Here is a 22,098-nt window from a genome sequence, read left to right as displayed (position 1 = left end):
TGCCTGCACTGAACTCCTGTAAGTTTTCAAGTGAACCCAGAGAACCACTAAGTTTAATATTCTACAAATATCTGTTTTATAATGATTCTTCTTATTTGTCCAGCGACCAACACTTTTGATGCAGACAAGACGAATCCTGATCTTTTGAGCCTGTCTCCTTATCCCACTGCATTCACTGCCAGCACCTCAAAGAACTATTACCTGACTAAAGTGGGACTCCTGAAAGACTTCCTGTGTTCATCTGTCTCTGGGATGACTTATTTCAGAGTTGGATCCGAGGGAAACTGTCCCACTGCTAACTGCAATGGAGTGCTACCCGATGGTTCAACTGTGAAGTATGGAACGTTGTTTCATTTTGTTTTTGTGATGTCAGTGACACATTTTTTAAATCATCTTTAGAGTAAAGGGTTCTCAACCTCCAGGTGACCCCACTGTATATTAAACAATTCTGCTCTTTCATTTCAGTTTTAAGTATCTCCTTCTTGATCCTACTAACAAGACGATTTTATCGGAGACAAAGTGGTCTGAGGATATCTCTCTGTACGCCTGTAAGAGCCTATAATTATCACTCAGCATTCATATGCTGCGGTCCAGAGAAATGAAGACTATAAATGAGGCTTGTGTTCATTATCAGTGCAGAATCCTGATGCCATCGACGACAGCCTTCCTGGAAGATCCGCAGCAATGGTGGTCATCACAGCAATCCTGTGTGTTGCTGTGTTTCTCCTCATCCTGCTACTGCTGAGTATGCTCATATTAGCTTTGTGAGTAAATCTGCTCATTGCATCTCATTCCACACTGCAGACACCAAAAATGCAAACGATCATCAGGCCCTGTGATTTAATCACCCTTTGCCCTCTTTTCAGGTGCTGGGATGACAAGGAGCCAATCCGAGCTCTAGGATCCTTGCGCATTCCAGAATATGACACTCACAACTTTAAGGACCCAGCAGCTCCATATATCAACCCATCTTTTGAACATGATCCAAAAAGCCACCCAATATTCACCTCACCCAGTCCCATAATTCTTCAGTAATTTGAATAACGAATCATGATGTGTTGCCTATACTTCATTACATGTATCTGCTTTTAGAGATCTTATCACATGATGTATCACTATACCTTTGGTGAGGGGCAAGAGGATTATTTTTATTCAAAAAACTATGAAAGAATCCTCAATCTTAAACATTAAAATAATGTCCCTTATATGCTCAAAACAAATCAAATTTGACTTAAAATGCCAAAAATAGAGCAATTATTCCTGAAAAGTAATAAAGGAACATGTACTAATGAACCAAGTGCAGTTGTGTCTCTTACTCAGTGCATGACAACAATCTTGTTTGATTGTTGTTGTTTTTGGAAGTTATTCTACCGTAGCAATAACTTTTCTTTGCATTGGATCCTTATTAATTTATGCCACACCAAAGTTATTTGCATTTGCATGTCATATTTAGTAATACTAGATACATTCCTCACTGATACAGCATTATGCCATGCCATGATTGGTTAAGCTTGCTTTTTTCTCGTGACCAAATATTAAACTGAACTCTTGAAATTCTATAAGCACGAACAAAGTCAGAATTCCTTCCTTTAGATGGTTAGACTTCATTTCCCGTGAACCCACGGGACCAGATGCGTCATCTTTCAATCTGGCCAATACAGTTCCGAACTGTGTGAGGCAGTCAGTCAATCTAGTTATAAACATATCCGCGAAGCCCTTTAGCCACGAATAGAGTGTATAGTGCATGGAGCGATAGCATTTCAGAGGCGGAACAGTTGGTATTGGCACATTGATGTCGTGAGCACGGGTTGTCAGGGAAGTTGGTCGAGACCTAAACGCGCCTGAAACAATCAGCAATGCAAACGCCAAGACGTTGTATCACACTGGCTACTACGATTCATATAGCTGTCAACGCATGTTGATATCGCATGGCAATTAAATTCAACCTTCAATCAATCAAATTCCAAGCGTGTGGATTTAGACAATGGCTAAGCGAAGTACCTTATTTATAAGAATTGTGGAGGGCAAAAACTTGCCAATTAAAGACATGTGAGTATTGTTGTACTTAATTTCTTAGAATAGAAATGGTTATTCTTTAAGTGACAGAACTGTCATTATTTCCTTCTTGAATAATCATTTTACTATTCAGGTAACATCGTGTAAATGTCTGTAAATTTGAGGTAAATATTTAAAATACTGATTGCCTGAGTGACAATTTTTCCTGAAATTCGAACACTGAGTCAGTTATAAATTCTTGTTATCATTAAGTTATCATTAAGATGGTGATAGTATTGAGGTCAAAAATAAAATTACTCGTACGATACAGGCAGCTGTGATTCACTGAATGGAAATAGTTGAATCGTCTAGTAGGCTAGTTCTTTTGAGTGAAATAAAAACAGTACAGCAGTCAACCAATCGCTAGGTGATTTATTACAAATGTTGTGTGTGTTGAAATGAAGGAAGACCACTTCTTATATTGTGTTAACTATGTGTAATTCATGTGTGGATTTCAGCAATGGAAGTGTAGAGGGATTTCATTTATGGTTTTTTTTTCCTAAAATATCTGTGCTCTGTGTAAACACGCTAGCCTATATTTCTTACACATCACACAGATGGTTAATCTGAGGGATTTATAGCATCAGCAAACATGCTATATGTTTTGTGTGTCTGTCATCTTTCTGTTGTCGTGGTAAAGATGCAGGCATGTTTCTACATTCTCCCTCCACTTTGGTTGTGGAAAAAAATTCTGTAGGCTAGTTTTGCTCCCAAATCGTTACAGTGGAATTCGACTGCAAGATTGCCTGTTCAAATGCTGCCACCCAATTTTGAAGCCTGTATTTTAGTTGTGGTGCTACTACTCTGGAATTTATTGTGGTGATGTGCAAATTGTGATAGGGACACCCACCTGCTCATGAATGTAATGCCTTCCTAAATTATTTTTATGGCCGCTGTGAGCATTCATCCTAAATTAAACTCCTCCGAGTGAGGCAGCTGTGTGAAACTAGTCTGAAATTGACCAAATAATAGATATTTGAAATATCACCCCCCTTATTAATAAATGAAAATGTCTGTTGTGTGTTTTCTGGTATCTACTGATGGTCTCTTCTTTAAAAATTCATGACATACTTCCGCATATTTAATCTCAAATAGGGGTGCAGACACCTTGGCATCCATGCAAATAAAAGGGGTCTCCCTTCATTTGCATAATCATCCATTTCTGGAAAATTACATTTGATTAGAGGTAAGCAGCCATGCAAACGCCATCAAACCATGTTGCCTAGTGAAAGCACGACTCACTCACCAGAAGATAGTGCTTCTCAGCCTGAGCAGCAGATTGTTTGCCCTAACGGCCCAATAACTATGCCAAGCTGTGCAAACACAACATGCTGCCACGCTTTCACCATGCTAACCCTGGAATTTAGGTCCATTTATGGCCCAGCATTCCAGTTGATGGCTCTGCATTTGGGAGATATTGGTGTGTTGTTGAGGCAAAAGGCTTGCGATAAAGACCCGAGAAGGACTCAGATGATGCCGAGACTGTGTTTGTAAGCAGCCCTGATAATGGCACTCTCCGCCTCTTACTTTTTTGTCTTTGTCGTCAGTGCTATCACCATTCTGCAGGTGGTGTGTGCAGACGAGTACGTGGTTCAACTGCCAAGCCACTATGCTATTTGATGTAGCACCTGATTCTGACAGCCCCAGGTTTCCCTATTACACTGATAACAACAGGCAGAGATGAATCACCCCCAGTACTACTCTTTTTTTTGTACAGACGTGACTCGTAAATGTTGGCACTATGTGTCACTTCTCCTGAGTCTATATGAGGATTTGATTGGAAAAAAATCCCCCCTCCTGTTTGTAATTTGCCGTTATTTTGCTGGTGACTAATGCAAAAGGGTGTATTTTCCTGTCTGATGTGATGGATTGTGAATACGTCTGAACAGTTACTGTGCTATTTGATGACAGCACCCATATATTAGTTATAAAAATAGGTGAGTGCGTGTTGGACTGATCTTTAAGCTACTTTGTAAGATGCAAGTTTGTTTGGTTTACTTGACTGATGCAAAAATAAAAAGTAAATTGTAATAGAAATGGCCTGTCAAGTCTCTGTAAATATTGTCCTACAACATCCATTGTGTTTTAACCTGATTTTCCATCTTCTAGCAAATTGCAATACAACATTTTTCAAGAATTTCAATTATACACATCCTATTGGAATGCGCAAGTCATTGCTAGGTTCATCATGGGCTCAATGAACAAAAGCTTCAGCCCAGAAACCAAACAAAGGGAATCGGCTTCTTTTTTTTGCCTTCGCGCTGGGCTTCCATCTCCACGGCCATCCGCTGAGTACTCTTTTGTGAGGTGCTAGTAGTAATAATTATTTGTGCACATCTGAAATGATAGATTTGCCAAAAGCGAATAGGCTGCTTGCATGAACCTCTTTCTTGGCAAGTGAACCTTTTCAACAAAGTCACAGAAGGCCATGGATGTGGGTGGAATAAAGAGAATACACATCAACACCTGATGATGCTGAGGTGCTGAATATCTCTGGGCAGTATCTATGGTTGCGCTTGAAATAACCGTGGGTGATTGGCTCTCTAGGCTGCTGGTATGGTCTGCCTTGTGTCTGGGCCGTGGTCCTTTTGAACTATGGAGTTGCAAAGGCTGCATGAGAGATGCCTTTATCCACAATCTGCCCTTTGGCGCGGGCTTTGACACCCCGGAGGAGGCATGCCGATGCCATGGCCTATGGGATGAAAGGGACGCCGTGTTTTTCGCCACCAGGAGAAGAAAAAAGGAATCCCCCCTTTTTTCATGTTTCATGTGCCTGCACGTGGCAGCTAGCAGCAATGTTAATTAATTTCAGCCGTCCAGTGGTCCATGTTGTAACCGTGGAGTTTTTAATTGAATTCTATCACTATGGGTGATTTGATAGGGACACCTAGAATTCCGAATGGTAAATTAGGTGAAGAATAATCATGCTGTCACGTTTTATGCTTCAAGATGGTAGCGTCTGTTACAGTCTTTATTTTGTATCTATAATGGCTTTGTTTTGTTTTTTTTTCTTTGTAGAACTGGAAGCAGTGATCCATACTGCATTGTCAGAATTGACAATGAGGCCATTATCAGGTAGGTATGCAGAGTACTCTCCAGGAGAGCATTCTAAACTGCAACAAGGTTATATTGTGATAATTCCCTTGCTTTTAATGAGTTGATTATCATAAATTTGTTGGGTATTATCTTCGCTGCACCTTTGCTCTGCCTTAGCAAGCCATCTGCTGGGATTCACTCTGTGTTAAATCAACTGGAATCGAACATAAACAGGAAATGGAAAGTATGTTTAAGAAAACAGGGATATTGAGAAGTGTAAATAATACAAAATGATCAGTGTCTCCAGAGGAATTAAGTGTAGTGGACAGAGTCAGTGAAATCAATTGTATAATGAGACATGTTGACATGCATCGAACACCAGTGAATGACGTAGAAAACACGGATGTCTATAAGAATAAAATCATTATCCTCATCATCATAATGTTCTAATCACAGATCAAATTCATGCTCCCTGGCAGATTGCATGTAAACAATGGGAGTAAGAACTGCGATGACCATATTTGTTTTTGGAAGCCTTTTTTGTATGCAATGCTTGAGTGAACGCCTCCTCATGTAGTTAATATTTTCCTGCTTAACTGGCCTGTCTGTGATTCTGGATTGGTCTAAAAGCTGGCAGGTTAAATAAACCCCTTCACTTGTAGTCTAATGTAAATCACTACCAGCTTTTTGTTATCTTGTAATCAAGCGCATAATGGACTCAAATAATTTTTTGTGAGCTTGACATTATGCTTTGGAGTAAACATGATGCAGTAATCCCTCTGACACTTAGTTTCGAGTCATGTAGGCCTCGGGTTAAAAATTAATCTTAAAGTGAAAGAAAATATGCACTGATCTGACTAGTTTGTTAGACCAATCTCTGACACAGCGAATTTGTTTTCCCTCAACCATTTCACCTTTTGCCGTGTCAGGGATGTCTGCAGTGTCAGATAACAGGAGTCATGATCAAAATATTTGTGTACAGTTTTTTGCTGCCGTATATAGTATGCCAACCTCTCCACCAGAAGTAGTCCTGGTGTCATAAGTAAGAGGAAGTGGCGGCGGCGTGACCATCCTGTTTTGTCCGCCGTAATCTCGTCAGGGACGACTTGTGACATTCTGTTAAAGTGAAATGGATTGTCTCATTTTCTTCTTATTACACACTGAGAGTGGCCAATATTCACTATTGGGTATTTCCCCCCTGTAATCTCTTTCACACAGAACAGCAACAATATGGAAGACTCTGTCTCCCTTCTGGGGAGAGGAGTACAACGTTCACCTTCCCCCCTCATTCCATACTATGTCATTCTATGTGCTTGATGAAGATTCTCTCAGGTGAATATCTATACCGTATGATACTGTATACTGCACTGTATAATGTCTAAAGTGAATATTGATGACTGCAATGATATGCTAGAGGACAGGGTATAATTGAATACAGTTGGGCTGTGGTTGTGGCCTGACATTTTTGTGGGTTAACCTAGGAAATGTTGTATCTCCACAGCCGTGATGACGTCATCGGTAAGGTGTCTATTAGCAAGGAGGCCCTCACTGCCAAACCACAAGGTAGGAGGAGACTCCTGCTTCTGAGCTTTTATCAGTATTGATTGTGAGGTCATTCCAGGTCATAGTAGCAGTGACTAGACTAATGTTTATCAGATAGGGGATTTCCAAGGTGTGCTCAGATGATGGTTCTCCATTTAGAATTTTTCCCTCTTCCTCAAAATGAAGATCTGCTCAGACTGTTAACACCTTTTTGGAAGGTTTGTCAGTGCATGCTATTTACATCACACGCACCTGCTCTGTTCACAGGCGACAATATCACTGTATGTGCAGCAGCTACACTTTAAGTTCCTTTGCAGAAGCACCTTGGGTGTTGATAGATTCTGAGTCATTCACGCACACACACACACACACACACACACACACACACACACACACACACACACACACTGAGTGGGAGCTAATACAGAGGTTTGGGTGGCCTTTGAGTCAGCCAGTGCCATGGGAACGTCCATTATCGTGACACAAACGAGCACAGGGAAAGATCTTACTCACAGATGACCTCACGCAGAGATGATGAATACCCATGGCGTTTATTTATTTATTTATTTATTTATTAAAGGTGGGTGAAGTCAGATCAACCAGTGCTGCCTGCCATGCTAGAGTGAAATCGGGGCTACTCCGGTGCTTTTAGTGTGATGCTCACACGTGGATCGTGTCTGCCATTTGGGGACAGTTGGCCTTGAGAGATCTGTTTTTGGTGAAAGTCTGGGTAGTTAGCCTGGTGAAAATTTCTATTTTGTGCCATGTATGTCTATGAATGCAAATGGTATGCTAAGAATTTGCAGGGAGAAACGAAATACTATGGTATGTAGGTGATCTAACTAGTTGGGTTAGGTGTATGAAGGAAGTTGGCTCAGTGTATTTTGGTGTTCAGTTGTCTGGGTATGTTGAGGTCTTGTGGCTGGGCCAAAACCAGTTGAGGTTCCATGTGCAGTACAAGCTGCTGGTTTGATCCTCAGGGCAGGTGTTATCCACTATCAGACTCAGTTTGGGATGGCATAGTCCAGTCATAGATGTAATTTGGTAGTTAAAATCATAGATCTCCCGAGTGTACACTTTCCATGTATGTTTTACACAAGGCTACATGCAGTGATTTTGGTTTAGCTTGCTACTTAAGTTCCTGTAATAGCAGACTGCCATTGGTCAAAAGTAATTTTAATCTAAACTCCTGTCATGTTTTGTGTGTCATAGTCTATGCAATCATCATCTATATAATCAGTCATGTTAGGTACATTACATTGACAAGATTTAATTGTGTTTCAGTAGTGGTAAGAGAACATGAAAATGGAACAAAATCCTCTGCATTTTTCTGAGAAACTGTTTTTAAATCTACTTCAGTGTAGATAACCAGAGAGAAGATATAAGATATTAAATGGGTCAGCCAGACCATAGTTGTGTAGAATGTCAGAATCTCAGTTGTCTGCCTGAAAAGTTGAAATTGAACTGCGACTTGGTGTTGCTATGCACAATTCCACATGACTGGTTGGCAGGAAGCAACTGAAAATCCCACTGTGGTTTCTAAAAAATGTTCTAAGTCAGCCAGACTTTCCTTTTCCATATTACTTTGTGGGAACACTGGCTTGGCAGGACAGTCTATTCTTGGCCTCCACAACAGGCCAATAAAACACAATGGTCCTCAACAAGATGTACCCTTGAATACTAATCAAAGGGAAAAGTACTCTTTGCTGGACTATGTGGCGGTTTGTTCATCTGCTCTACTAAACATATGAGTGTAGTTGTCCGTATGGGTATGGACATGTGTGTACACTAGATATTCAGATTGAATCTCAAGTTAAGCTGTTGAAAATGCATCAGAGCAATTAATTCTATTAAACTAAGCCACACAAAGCCAGACTGAGGGTGATGAGCTATGATAGGGCAGATTTGGCTCATCGATATTCTCTCGCAAACACACTGGTAGATGTGTTTATGTGTGTGTTTGTGTGTGTTTTGCATTTGCAGATTGAAATTGCATTTTCATTGGTGTGTGAGTGCGTTCATCTCTATTTTGCAGTGCAGCTTGCATGCACATGGCAGTCTACATGTTTGGTGCTCTGACAACATAAGCAGTGTGAAGCTTATGTACACACCTGTCTGTGTGGCTCTGCTGCAGGTATGGACGGCTGGTTGAACCTGACTGAAATTGACCCTGATGAGGAAGTGCAGGGTGAGATTCATCTACACATATCTGTGCTCGGAGATGGAGACGTCCCAACAAGACTCCGCTGTCAGGTCATGGAAGCCAGGTGGGTGCAATTACCTGTAATAGAATCGGAGAATTCAGGATGTTTTATTTAAATTTAATGTGAGATTTAATGTGAGTGACTTTAGGGGGTTTCTCATGAAGGGTTCTTCATTTTAGATTATTCAGAGCTTGGGGCCGATATCATAAAGTAACATGAAAGAGAAATGATCAGTCATGAATAACATTAAATAATACTGGCAATTTCTGGTGCAAAGTTGAAGCAGGACCTTTTTCACAGTTCAGTGCATGGTGTAAAAATATTTAAACCCACTCCACATTCATTACATTGTTTTATAGTACAACATAACAACAGCCCACTGTAATGAGGAAATTAATCGTTTCCCTGTTGCGTCGTGCATGTGTGGATTTTGTCATAATAAACATTCTCCTACTGTGTCTGTGACCTGGAATGCTTGTTCCATGCAGAGATCTTGCCAAGAAAGACCGCAATGGGGCCTCAGATCCTTTTGTAAGAGTCAGATACAACGGAAAAACCTTTGAAAGTGCGGTAAGAGAGTGATTACCTAACAAACCACACACACACAAACACACACCAATAAATCCATATGTCAATGCTCACAGACAGACAGACAGACAGACAGACAGACAGACAGACACACACACACAACTAATACATTCATATATTGTGAAACTGTGGAAACTCAAACTCTTGCCTTTCACAGTATTTTAGTCCCCTTTCCAACACCCAACACACACAAACACACACACACACACACACACGCTAATGCATCCATATATCAATGCTCACAGAGACACACACGCACCTATGCCAGACGTAGCTGAAACATATGTTGTGAAATCTTTCTGAAGGTGGTGAAGAAGACGCGCTATCCCCGGTGGAACGAGAGCTTTGAGTATGAGCTGGAGGACGCCGCAGCTGACTCTCCTCTCAGTGTGGAGGTCTGGGACTGGGACCTCGTCAGCAGAAATGACTTCTTGGGGAAGGTGAGTCATCAAAAACATCTCCACTCAGAACCAGGCTGGCTGTGTGACCACTCTCTGTATGGTGCCGGTAAACTGTTACTCAGGGGGTCTTGATTCTTCAGTTTGTTTGAAATGTTCTTGCTTTCGCAATATCAAAACATGTGGCCAGACATGGAAAATTCCAAGTGTATAGCTACTACGGAGGCTTCTACCCCAAATTTTTCTCCATAGATAGTTTCCCCAGTTGTGCACCCTAACACCAATGTTTTGGTCACTCTTCATTGTAGGTAGAGGCTGTGTTGTTAACTATCATGTTATCTATCAGGGGGTTCTTAGTACTTTGTAGAGGAAGATGCTTTATGCAGACGTGTATTCAGCTTAATCATAAGCAGCAGGGTTTCTTTATTTGTTTCCTTCTCAACAAGAACTTTTCTGTCTTTGGCTGTACCCTGCAGCGTAGGATGTCTGGCAACATTACCCGTGTCCTCATCATTTATCTTTAATAACATTGTTTTGACATTTTATTGCAACAATTTAATGTTGTGTATAACTTCTCGCTCAAAGGTTCTGTTCAACATCAACGGACTCCAGTCTGCCCAGCAGGAGGAAGGATGGTTTCGGCTGGGGCCAGACAAGCCCAAACACAGCGAGCATGAGTGAGTGTCCGGGAGTGGGCTTGGAAAGCAGCACCACTAAAGCACCCATTACCCTTCATTAGGAGATGTTATGAGATGGCATAGGCCATTTTCATTTTTCAGATCCAACTCTTCCCCCGTTTCAACAGAGAAAAGTTTTGCAAAGTATGGAATTTGTCGATCCCACGGGCAATGCTTACCTAAAGGGAGAATGGCTGAAATGCAAGGCTTAGTTTTCCTCTGTTCTACCAGGACTGTTTGTATTATTCTGTATTATCTTCTGATGTCACAGTGAGGAGATTTAAATTGAAATCCCATTGGAGGATCAGTTAGTGTACACAATGGAGCAAGACACACATTGGGGTAAGAGAAGTTACTCGAGGCTCCGTTCAAAAACGACAGATAAGGCAACAGTGAAAAAAGTCCTGCAGAAGTGAGTGTGTAGCTTATCTTGAGAAAGATGCATATCTTTTTGTGGGCTTCACCTGCATTATAATGAGGGTGGGATGCCTGTGCTTTCTCCATCTCTGCAGCCGGCTGTGGCAAACGGCTAGGCCGGGATCACTACCTTACCCCGGGTTTTTGTGGACTTGTGTGCATCTGTTCTGGTCCATGTGCTGACAGGAAGTGCTAATCCTTCCCCCATCTAAATCCCTGGATTTTTTTCCCCTCCTCTCTCATAAAAGATCATTTGGCCATGTGGATTGGCTGCGGGGATTAGTGAGGAAAGAGTCAGGAGTGGGATAGAAGGCTTATGTAAATACTCCCAAGGTTCTACCAGGGGATGCAGCCACGGCTACCACAGGATATGACAAAGGTGGCTCGCCAGTTGAACTGGATTAATGAGAGCTGAGGGTCAGTTTGGGTTGGCCTTGAGTAGAATGTGAAACACTAAACCAAAAGATCATTTGTGGGTTTTCTTACTCCCACATAGTCCTGAATGAAGACAGTTCTCTCTCTTTCTCTCTCCGGTGTAAAAGTAAACCTTGTGTGAGCCATGCCCACTTACTGACTGAAAACTGATTTTGATAACAGATCGTGTAAGTCCATTCAATTCTAAGAAATATTACAGATGATGAGCAGGACATATTCATTGTGTTATATTGTATTTTATGCATTCGCATGGTTTGGCCTCCGGCAAAGAAAAGCTGCGTTTCTCCATAATCATGTTGTTTAGCAAAGGTCGTAGGATTACATTTACTGCATACATTGACACACAAATCCATGTGACCGGGAGATTAAAGAGACCTGTCCTTTTACTTTGGCAAACCACCTCATCACTTTCCTCTTACACACCCCACCACTCCCCCCTAACTGCGAACCGCCTTATTGAAATCTCTGTTGTTTCTGCGTCATTCATTCAGTGATTTCCTGACTTTTTATATGTGAACAAGCATACATGCAAGCAATTGGAAGATTCATTTCCTGTTGAAGTAATACAATTTGTGTTGGTTATTTGCTATTTGTTTGGTTCTGTGTTGAAAAATAATCAAGAAGTTTGAAAATGAAATGTCATTGCCAATCCAAAACAGAGGATTAATTAACTTCAGCGTGGGTAAAAGGATCACCCCTCTTTTTTCAGAATCATACACTGAAACAAGTAGAATGAACGGCAACAAGGGGTACGTGAAATTACGGGTGTGTTGAAGGGATCTGTGAGTAACGGAAGCAATTTCTTTGGGGGGGGGGCGGACGCCCACTTTTCCGGTAGCTCATTCGGTAGATCTTGGAAATTCTTTGTCGGATTAAGCCCCTGTAATCCTGCTCCGCATGGGCGATCCCTTCCCTTCTGTGTGAATGAATCAAGCTGCCGTTGTTTTTGTTTATTTTCACCCGGTGTAGTTTTTTCTCCTCCCGTTACTGTCTTCTTTCTGATTGGATTTTTGACGGGCCACCATCTGTCGCCTGATATTCTGTGGCTAGCTGTCAGACGCCGATCTGACCTGAAGACCAAGTGCTCCTCTCTCTAAAAAGGAGTCAGAGAGTTGCATGCACCATAGCATGTCTGACAGAGGGCAGGAGTTCCTCTTGGCAGCCAAAGAGATAATTTTGCAATTATTAGATTAATTAGATAATTTTGCAATTGCCCCCTCCCCCCTTGAAATACACGGACATGGTAATACAATGATGCAGTGCAGGGCTCAGTAATATAATTCTGGTTTATATTGTTACAGAATATTGTTTTATAATTACAGGAAGGCACTGGTCTGTGTATGTCCTGCAGAGTAATGTCTGAGATTTGAGTTTATTGGTCTTTTACCTGTGCACATATTTTAATGAAATAAATTTGCAGGCGAAGGGACTTTCCTCCAGGAGACGAGAGACAACATTAAGGGGGTGTGTTGTCTGGGATTGTGTGCCTCCGCTTGATTGCTCCGGCTGTCATTTAGTTTGTTCCATTATATCAGCCCAATAAAACTGACCGACCCACGCAGCCTAATGAAGCCATCCGTGCCATTTGGATTTTATGGCACATTTCCACAGGATAGTGGGCAGAGTGGAGCCATATAAGTAGAGCCGTTGGTCAGGCATGGTGTGCTGACTGGACAGGATGCTTCGGCTGCTCTTGGCTGGAGTTATGTGGTAAAAAAACAAAAACAAACAAAAAAAAAAACTAGGGTTAACTAGGGTTCTAGACAGCTATAAAAAGATTTTCAGTGTACTGCTCTCTAGCGTTTGGCTTTGTACTTCGTAATATTTTGAGTGAAATGTTCAAATTCTAAAAGAAGTTGTGTATATAATGACATATTTTGTCCATCGGTACCTTTTTTGTTTAGATACCTGATTTTGGCCCACAATTACTTTTCCCACATTTGCTGTAAGAAATAGCTTATAAACCTCTTTTTATGCATTCTGTTGTGTTTAGAAAAAGGAAGTTGTTGATAAACATCATACAGTGTGATTCCCTGTTGTATGATTTTGAGTCAGATCCGAGTTACTTACTGTGTGGGCCCCTCGTGATCGGTCATGACTCACAGCTTGCGCATTGATGGTGTAATAGTGATGATGGTGTCTGGTGTCATGCTCTTCATCCTAGGGGGACGCTCGGGTCTTTGCGGTTGCAGCTCCGACTCAGGGATGATACAGTCCTGCCCTCCAGCCATTACCAGCCGCTCACAGAGCTACTTTGCCAGTCCGTGGACTCGCATGTTAATGTGAGTGTCAACGAACATGAGGTCACCACCCATTAGTTTGCATTGTTATTGGCTCTAAGTAAATTAGGTCAGAATGACATGTTGTGGGAGGTTAAGATAAGACTGGTATTTTTGTGGGATTCCAGGGCAACTGGCCGGATTTGATCATGCTGATTGATGAGACCACGACGGCCGAGAGTCGACAGGAAGTGGCCAACAACTTGGTGAAGCTCTTCCTGGGTCAGGGGCTGGTGAAAAAGTTCTTGGATGTTCTCTTTAAGCTCGAGCTGGACAAGACCAGTAAGTAACCAGAGGACACCCACCCTCCCTCCCCTTCTTCACAAACTGCTCGAATGATCTGAGTCACGATGTGAGAGGCATCTGTGGGGCGAAGGCTTGCCAGATTCCTCTCTATTAATTTGTTGATGAATGGTTGAGAATGATTGGATATGCATGACATGCAAGCTATGCATATGCTGATCATCATACTCTTTGTGACCACTGATGGCACCCTGCACTTACTCATTAGAATAATATTTCTCATGTTCACAGTCCTAGCTGCCTGTAATTATCACATATTTTGAAGTTCAATCCAGACACATCAACTCTCCATATTTTTTTTTTTAAATGTATGATATTACACAGGTGTTGTGAAAGCATCCTCGTTTGCCACTCATTATTCTCCCTGATGAACATGATGATGTAATGTTTTTTCTCAATGAAAACCAGCTGAGCCAAACACATTATTTCGAAGCAACTCCTTGGCATCCAAGTCCATGGAGTCCTTTTTAAAGGTAGGTATTCATCATGATCAAGTATGTTTTTTCAATTTTACTAGGCTGAAGTCATTTCCCATAATTCTCCCTGCTCGCTTCTCATAGGTAGCAGGCATGCAGTATCTGCACAGACTCCTGGGTCCCACTATAAACAGGATTTTTGAGGAGAAGAAATATGTGGAGCTTGACCCCAACAAAGTGGAACTAAGGGAAGCTGGGTAGGAGTGGGATAATCAGGCATGCATGCAGCATGTTGTTGTAGTTCTTGAGGTTTTTATCAGTTTGACATTCAACATTCTGATGTTGAACATGTGGGAGGAATGTGGTATTTCTTATCTTTGGGTTTATAGCACAGCTGCACTGGAAGCTTTATTACTGAGAAACTTATCCCTCTGTTGAAGCTACTCAGCTACTCTGTTTGCAGTGCTTATTTTGAAAGGGCAGTTTTTGGGACCAGGATATGGGGGGGTGTTAAAGACTTTAAATAGTTGTGTCATTGAACATCATTCAGTTCCTTTTAAGAACCTGCTGATGTGTGTTAAGTTTCTCAGCATTGAAGTTCTCCGCTCCGTTGAACCATGAATGAATATAGATGATGGGGTTACTGTATCGATTGAAAGCACTGACCTTGTGATTTTAATGCAGTGTGATTAAATGGGGCTAAAATCAAAGTTCTTAAAGATCCTTAGTGTTATATGGTATACCTCTGAAATGTAATATGACTAATGTGTAGGTGTGTGTGTGTGTGTGTGTGTGTGTGTGTGTGTGTGTGTGTGTGTGTGTGTGTGTGTGTGTGTGTGTGTGTCTGTTTGTCATGTGTGTGTATGCCTGTCTGTGTCTTCCATCTATATGTATGATTATTATAGATGTACAGGGCTTCACAGAACGCAGACTGAGGCTGATGTTATCCAGCAGAGCACCGTTCATCTGCAGCTTTACCTCTCAGAGCTTTTAAACGCCATCTTACAGTCAGCCACCTACTGCCCCCTGGTCCTTTGCCAGGTTTTCCAGCAACTTTACCAGCGCGTGCAGACTCGCTTCTCTGACCCTGAGTACAGGGTGAGGAGCTCTTCACATGACGCATTTGATATTTCATTTGAACTGAAATGGAAGGCCACATGCTCTGTATTGTGTCTAATTATAATACGTTTCAAGTGAAGGTTTTGTGTAAACCCACAGGGTATTTTTTGCCGTGCCACCAGAACGAGTGGCATGTTAACACTAACATCCTCTGACATTCTTTTTTATGAATTTCCTGTCCTGAGCTCTGGTTGTGGCTGCGTTTGCAGAAGGTGAAGTTCATAGCCGTGACCAGCTTCCTGTGTCTGCGCTTCATCTCGCCGGCCATCATGTCCCCGAAGCTCTTCCACCTCCGGGAGAAGCACGCCGACGCACGCACCAGCCGCACCCTCCTCCTTCTGGCCAAAGTAGGCACTCCTCCCACATTTATGTTCACATTACAGATAGTCATTTAGCAGAATTAGTCATTATATTATATATATATATTAGGGCTGTCAATAGATAAAAAAAAATTAACTAATTAATCTCACATTTTGAAATTCATTAATCTAAATTAATCGCGATTAAAAGTTTGTTTGTCTGTTTTTTTTTTTTTTTACTTCCAATGAAAAATATCTCAATTTCCATACATTGTCAATCAAATGAGCTGTGACACCTAGGTAATTGTCATTGCTGACTGATGTCCAGTGGTCACCAGTAAGGGTGACGGTGGCAGCTTGCTCGAGGAGCTGAATTTTTCGTGCTCTCTCGCCGTCATAAAAGGAATGTATGCGAGACACAATGGTGCCCCTCGACGGTAAAGTCGTAGAGTGTGGGTTGGCGACCATCTAACCTGGGACTGCTTTCTATCGGGTGCTTTGCATTAAGGTGATAACTTAAAGACGAGCTGCTTCTGTGATAGCTAAATTCAATTTGACAAATGCTACATACAACTTTAGTTTTGTCGATTGTTCCGTAATCTTGCCTATTAAACAGAAACTTACCGCAGTGCTTCTCAAACTTTTTCTGTCATTCCCCACTTTCAACAAGGGGGGCTATTGGTAGGCCAAGCCCCCTACTTACATTGCCCGAGGGGACACAGGTTCAAGTCTGGCCTAATGTAATTTCCCAATCCTCTCCGCATCGCTTCCTGTCCTAACTTCATAACTATCCAAATAAATCTAATTTTTCCCAAAATTATTTTTTTTAAGTTGCGTTAATTGCGTTAAAATATTTTATCGCGTTAATCGCAGCCGCATTAATCGCATAGATTAACGCGTTAACGCTGACAGCCCTAATATATATATATTTTATCAGTGACCTTGCTGTTGTTAGTTCCCTGCTCTACTAGCTGAAACACAGGAACACTCCGTTACTTTCTCTTCCCCCTCAGAACAGACAAGCACTCAGAACTGGTCCCATAAAAAAACCTTCTTCTCTTTTCATTTCCCTGCCGTACAGGCCATTCAGATGATTGCGAACCTCGACACTCTGGCCTGCTGTTCCAAAGAGCCGTGGATGAACCCCCTGCAGCCCACGATCCAGCAGGGCATTGCCCAGCTGAAAGACTTCATCACCAGGCTGGTCAGCTGTGACGAAGCAGAGGGTGAGTCACAGGCTCCGTCTCTGCTTTATAAAATCAGTCAGGGCTCTGATTGGCTGATGTGGGGTGGGCGATGTCAACGTCACCATCTTAGGATCTGACACACCTCCTCTGCTCAGTAAATATTAACTTTAGCTCCGTGACCTTATGGTGAACACACAGCAGGGGACGGGGGGGGGGGTATGGACGGGGGGGGACTTGCTCACACCTGCTGATGTTTTCGTTGTTTGCCTGTGTTTCAGACCTTGGTCTCCAAGCTCGGATGAGCCTCCAGTGCGGCAAAATGGAGAAGGAGGGCTACCTGCTGCTGCACAGGACGAAAGACAAGTGCATGCCCATGACGTCGCCTTTTAAAAAATACTTTGTCACGCTCAGCAGAGAGACTTTGTCTTACGCGAGGACCCAGCACTCCAAGGTACATCCATAAACTCACAGATGATGACTTCTTAGTGTTAGGGGCGTGTTGCCTCAGAGCAACTTGCACTGTAGTTAGACGGCCCACTTTCACGAACACACCTATTCCCCAAGGGGGCACCAGCTTGCTTTTCTGTAAACTGTTGGGCGAGGTATATAAGGTCTGAAGCGAGGCCTTAGGTAACGGTGCATCGAGCATTTCCTGGATTGGGTTTGTTTTGGTTGTGTACTTTTAGTTTTGTTTGTTTGTTTGTTGTTTTGAACTTCCCGGCTGCTGGGAGGCTTGAGTTCTTGGACTGAGCGTTTGGACTGTTCGTTCAAGGGCCCTGAAGGTGGGCTGGTGTCCCTTTGGTCATTAATCCACATAGCTTCGAAAATACTGACTAACACGCCTACCTCACACATTTAGGTTGGGGACTTTGGTTTGGGAACTGAGCTTTGTCATCAAGTTTCATTTTCAGTTTTTACAGTTTCACGCAGGAATATACAATTTGATCTCACAAAATACTATAAGGCATCTCCATTCATATTTATGTCATTATACATATCTGTTCCTAAAAATGTCTGAAAGAGTGTGAAATTCTCAAAACGATGTGCATATGTGTTTGTGGGTAAGTACTGAACATATGTACGTTTTTTTTTGTATTACAATGCTGCAACCATATTATCATATCACCCAAACTTCAAAGCATAGTTTGTCAGTAAAGACCCATTCCCTCTACACTATTGGGGTCCTGCAGAAGAGCTCCTTCATCTCTCTGCCCAAGATAATGGCTGTGGAGAAGGTGGAGGAGAAAAGCTTTGGGAGCGCCAACGTCATGCAGATCATCTCCTGTGACGCCGGGGGCCAGATGGAGACTCTCTACTTGGACTGCAAGGTCAGACGCACATCCACCAATCAGGAAACAAGGAAATCAATACTGTTATGCACCCTGCTGTAAAAGTGCACTGTGCGTCTCCCTCTCTCCTTCTAGAGTGTGAATGAACTGAATCACTGGCTCTCTGCCTTGAGGAAAGCCTGCAGTCACAACACAGACACTATGAGCTCTTACCACCCGGGGGTCTATAAGGCAGACAGATGGAGCTGCTGCCACCAAAAGGATAAAGCTGGTATTACAAGTGGGATAATACACTGCTATTATTACTTTCTCAGTATTGTCTTTCACTTCTCCATCATCTGTGTTGCACTGTTGTATGTGCAATGTGCATAGGAGAGAATGCTTAACAGGTCCATGAGTGAAAATAAAATGACCGTTATCAGAGAGTTGATTTTCTTTTTTAAATAAATATCTTTACAGACCCAGGATGTGACAAAACAAAAGACGGAGTCACGCTGCAGGAGTGGTATGATCCTCTGGATCCTGATTTGGAGTCTCAGCTCATATACAGACATCTGCTTGGGGTTCAACAAGTCATGAAGTACAGCATGAGTATTTTTCTTCATGAAAATACAAGTAGTCATTTTAGTCATATCCATTACACAAATAATGACTGTTGTATTGTTTTTGCCTTTGTTTATGTCTTTTAGAGAAAAATATTTAGAGCTTAAAAAGCTACATGAAAATGAAGAAGGAGAACCTGAAAAAGGTAAACACCATAAAAGTCTACCACTTTGCATACCATGGACCTTCCATGTGAATAGTGATGACTACACATTTGTTAATGCAAGTCATTTTATGAGTGGTTCCAAATGGGGTTGATGGATAGATACGATTATCGTGTTTTCTGTTTCAGGCCAGAGGAAAATAGATGGAGTCATGCGATTCTTCAGTGTTCTCCAGGACCTCCATGATTCACATGTGGCAGTGGAGGAAGAGGAGCGCTCAAAGAATAAGAATAATTTCCTTTTAGAGTTACAGACATAAGAAGGACCCTGTACAGCAGGGATGCATTTACAACAAAGGGCAGATCTCCCTTCATCTTGGCATGGCTTCTAACAGAGGCATGTTGCTACATTTTTAAAGGCCATTACGACATGATTGTCATCACTGTTGTGGTTTGTTTGCAGGAAGTGAGTTCTTGTTCTGGTCAGTTTTCTTCTGATGTTCATAATGTTATGCTTCATTGTCTCCATATGATCATCAAAAGAGTATTTGTAATACTATATGCAGGATCCCTTTAATGGAAGTGGCAGTGTCGGTATCTGATGCATAAAGCAGTAAAGGCTGATGTCTGATGTCTGAAGACTAAGGTGTACAGCACATTAATAGTATCCAGTGCAATCACCAGTTTAAATTGCCAACTAGAGAAAAGTTTATTTTTATAGTTACATAAACTGACGGCAGCTCTTATTTTGATTTTTATTCCATTATCATACAAAGCTAATTCTTTCTATGGAAGATGTAGATGTTATCATTTTTATTTGTGTATAAATGTGTCTTCACAGGTAGTTTTTTGTAGATGTCACATGACATTGTGTTTAGGTTTTGTGCTTCAGTTCAATTTTATCATTTGATATTTTTATATTTATTATGCTAACAACTTGACCAAGTAAGCATTTGATTCTTTGATACACAACATGTTTGCCATTAAACACTGATGTTTACAAATTGTGGAAGCAATGGATCACCGTTGTTTTGTTGTGTTATTCTGCGTAGATTATGTATGCATCTTAAGTATTATCATACTATAGTATTGATGATACCAAAAACATCTTCAAGATTTTTCAGACTGACCAGAGACATTTAACATTTTATGAATGTACTCAGCCCATTTTTTTTGTTGTTCTCAGTGTCAACTCTGTTTTCTGTTCTTTTTTTATGTCCAAATACTATGTGTAGCAACATTTGTATGGTGAACTTCTTAATTGTGAACAGTGTGAAAATTTTCTATCATTTGAAAATATGGCTGTATAATGCAGAAAACAATAAAAAAAAAAGTAGTTTGGTGCATTTATTGAGAGAGCTCATCATCCTTGCACCACTAGGTGTCTCTGCAGCATTTTCTTGTTGGGTAAAATCTGTAACAGGAGCGAGGAAGTTTGGAACGATTAAATGGATTACTAGGATTTGGTTCCACACCAAGTAAACAGAGACCACCCACAATTGATCACACATGGTTATGCTCACTGCCCTCATTTTGTCTTGTCTCTGATTCCTTTCTATGCTTTGGATTTAGTTTGTATTTTTAAATGTGTAAATTGGGGGATCAGTGTTGGGTTCACACTGCACTATACAATGGCTGAAATAGTAAAGGACTGGAAAAGTTCTAAGTCAGATACGTCAGCATTTTTAAAGTGTAATTTTATTTAAGCTACAGATGGAATAATGACCAAGAACAATTTTCCTTGACAGCATGTCATCTTTAGGAAATTAACTCCATACCATTGGTATTATAGAAGCTTATAGTCAAAAATTTGATAAATGTTTTTAACCATAACATTTTAATGAAGATTGGTTGAATTTGTGGTTCAAATGTCTTGCTGGCTGTTTGGCATCCGGGAAGATGTGCTTCCTGTTTTGTTTTAAACCCTCTCTGAAATATGAGAAGCCCACACATTCCCAAAAGCCTTTCCAAGTTTCCGTCCAGTTCTGTTTGTCCAAATTCTAGAGGTAACATAAATCTTATGTCTCATGACAAACCAAATGTACCACCCCCCACCCCCCACCCCTTCCCAGAACAGCATAGTAGTGGTATCCTCTAATATAAGTGGCTATGACAAACCCGGAGTAAAAACAATACATAATCTTTTAACTCACATGTACATGTGCACAAACACACACAATTAACTGAACACTGATTTTTAAATCTTCTTTTCAGATATGACAATACAAAAGAGTAACTAGTAGTTGTGTTAGGGATTGATGAGGGCAGAGGCACTCATCTCCAGTGACTGGCTGTGATTATAAAAGCCAGTCTTTAACAGTATCACCGTTTTCAGGGCGCTTTGCTGATACCCACAGCTTGGCAACCCTTATCCACACTCACCTCTTTAAAGTAACACTATGCAACAATTTGACACTTTTTGAGATATGGTTTTACAGGCAACTAGGTTTGGTACCATCCTCAAATTCATTTTGATAGCATATGGTCATGTGAAGGACAGATAAACACCTGTGTCTTCCCCACTAGCCATCCAAGATATGCCCTATGTAGTTCTGTGTAACAGGCTGGTACACCCTGCAAAAATGGAAGAAAAGCTTTCACAGGCATGACATTGCCAGCTAAACTGCCAAAAGTTGCCAACACCAGTTAGTGTGTTGGCAAGCTTCTATCGGTGACAGCTGGGCTGTTGGTGGTGTTTGCAAGGTTTTTGCATGCCTTTTAGGTAGTTAGCTTACTAATTTTGGAACAGAACTCCATATTGCTGCTTTACTGGGTTAACCAACGAAAAATTATCAAGGGACTAGGAATCTGACCTCCTCAGAGATAAATTAACACAACCACTAGTCTCCTGTTAGAATTTGCACCCTGAATGTATTGTGACATTACCTTGACACACACACACCTCCACCCTTTCAAATCCTCTGAACATGCATGCTTCGAGGAGATCAAGTGTGGAGTAGAAAACAGTACAGAACGCCTCAGTCTTTCCCTATAAGAAGCTCTCCACCCTTTATAGGTAAAAACCAATGTAGGACAATGTGTGGACACAGTGTGCATACCACGTATTCCCAGAGTAATTAAAAGAATCTATAAGTGGATTCTGGACATGCCATTATAATCCTATTTGGCTAGCACCATTCAAATTAGG

At 41.5% G+C, this 22,098-nt stretch overlaps 2 protein-coding genes across 3 annotated transcripts; both read left to right on the top strand.

Annotated features, from left to right (window-relative positions):
* Positions 1 to 1,074, top strand: upk3b (uroplakin 3b). The gene is made up of 4 exons (XM_031572796.1): positions 1 to 335; positions 466 to 548; positions 635 to 764; positions 867 to 1,074. Exons 1-4 carry the CDS (start codon positions 82 to 84, stop codon positions 1,033 to 1,035), a joined length of 636 nt encoding a protein of 211 aa, XP_031428656.1. The 5' UTR covers positions 1 to 81; the 3' UTR covers positions 1,036 to 1,074.
* Positions 1,075 to 1,442: 368 nt separating this feature from the next.
* On the top strand, positions 1,443 to 20,296 carry rasa4 (RAS p21 protein activator 4). Of its 2 annotated transcripts, none has more exons than XM_031571529.2 (21): positions 1,443 to 2,049; positions 5,074 to 5,130; positions 6,310 to 6,423; positions 6,593 to 6,654; positions 8,768 to 8,900; positions 9,326 to 9,407; positions 9,731 to 9,865; positions 10,409 to 10,500; positions 13,517 to 13,634; positions 13,760 to 13,913; positions 14,343 to 14,407; positions 14,495 to 14,598; positions 15,256 to 15,448; positions 15,679 to 15,816; positions 16,850 to 16,994; positions 17,234 to 17,406; positions 18,146 to 18,283; positions 18,380 to 18,515; positions 18,704 to 18,824; positions 18,934 to 18,992; positions 19,140 to 20,296. In XM_031571529.2, exons 1-21 carry the CDS (start codon positions 1,985 to 1,987, stop codon positions 19,268 to 19,270), a joined length of 2,415 nt encoding a protein of 804 aa, XP_031427389.1. In that variant the 5' UTR covers positions 1,443 to 1,984; the 3' UTR covers positions 19,271 to 20,296. The 2 variants fall into 2 exon arrangements, with proteins under 2 accessions (XP_031427389.1, XP_031427388.1); XM_031571528.2 differs by having other exon boundaries at positions 1,445 to 2,049; positions 14,495 to 14,607.
* The last annotated feature ends 1,802 nt before the right edge of the window (positions 20,297 to 22,098 follow it).

The sequence above is a fragment of the Clupea harengus genome, chromosome 8 (assembly GCF_900700415.2).
Source record: "Clupea harengus chromosome 8, Ch_v2.0.2, whole genome shotgun sequence".
NCBI classification, from domain to species: Eukaryota; Metazoa; Chordata; class Actinopteri; order Clupeiformes; family Clupeidae; genus Clupea; species Clupea harengus.
This window is presented reverse-complemented; position numbering and strand designations above follow the sequence as displayed.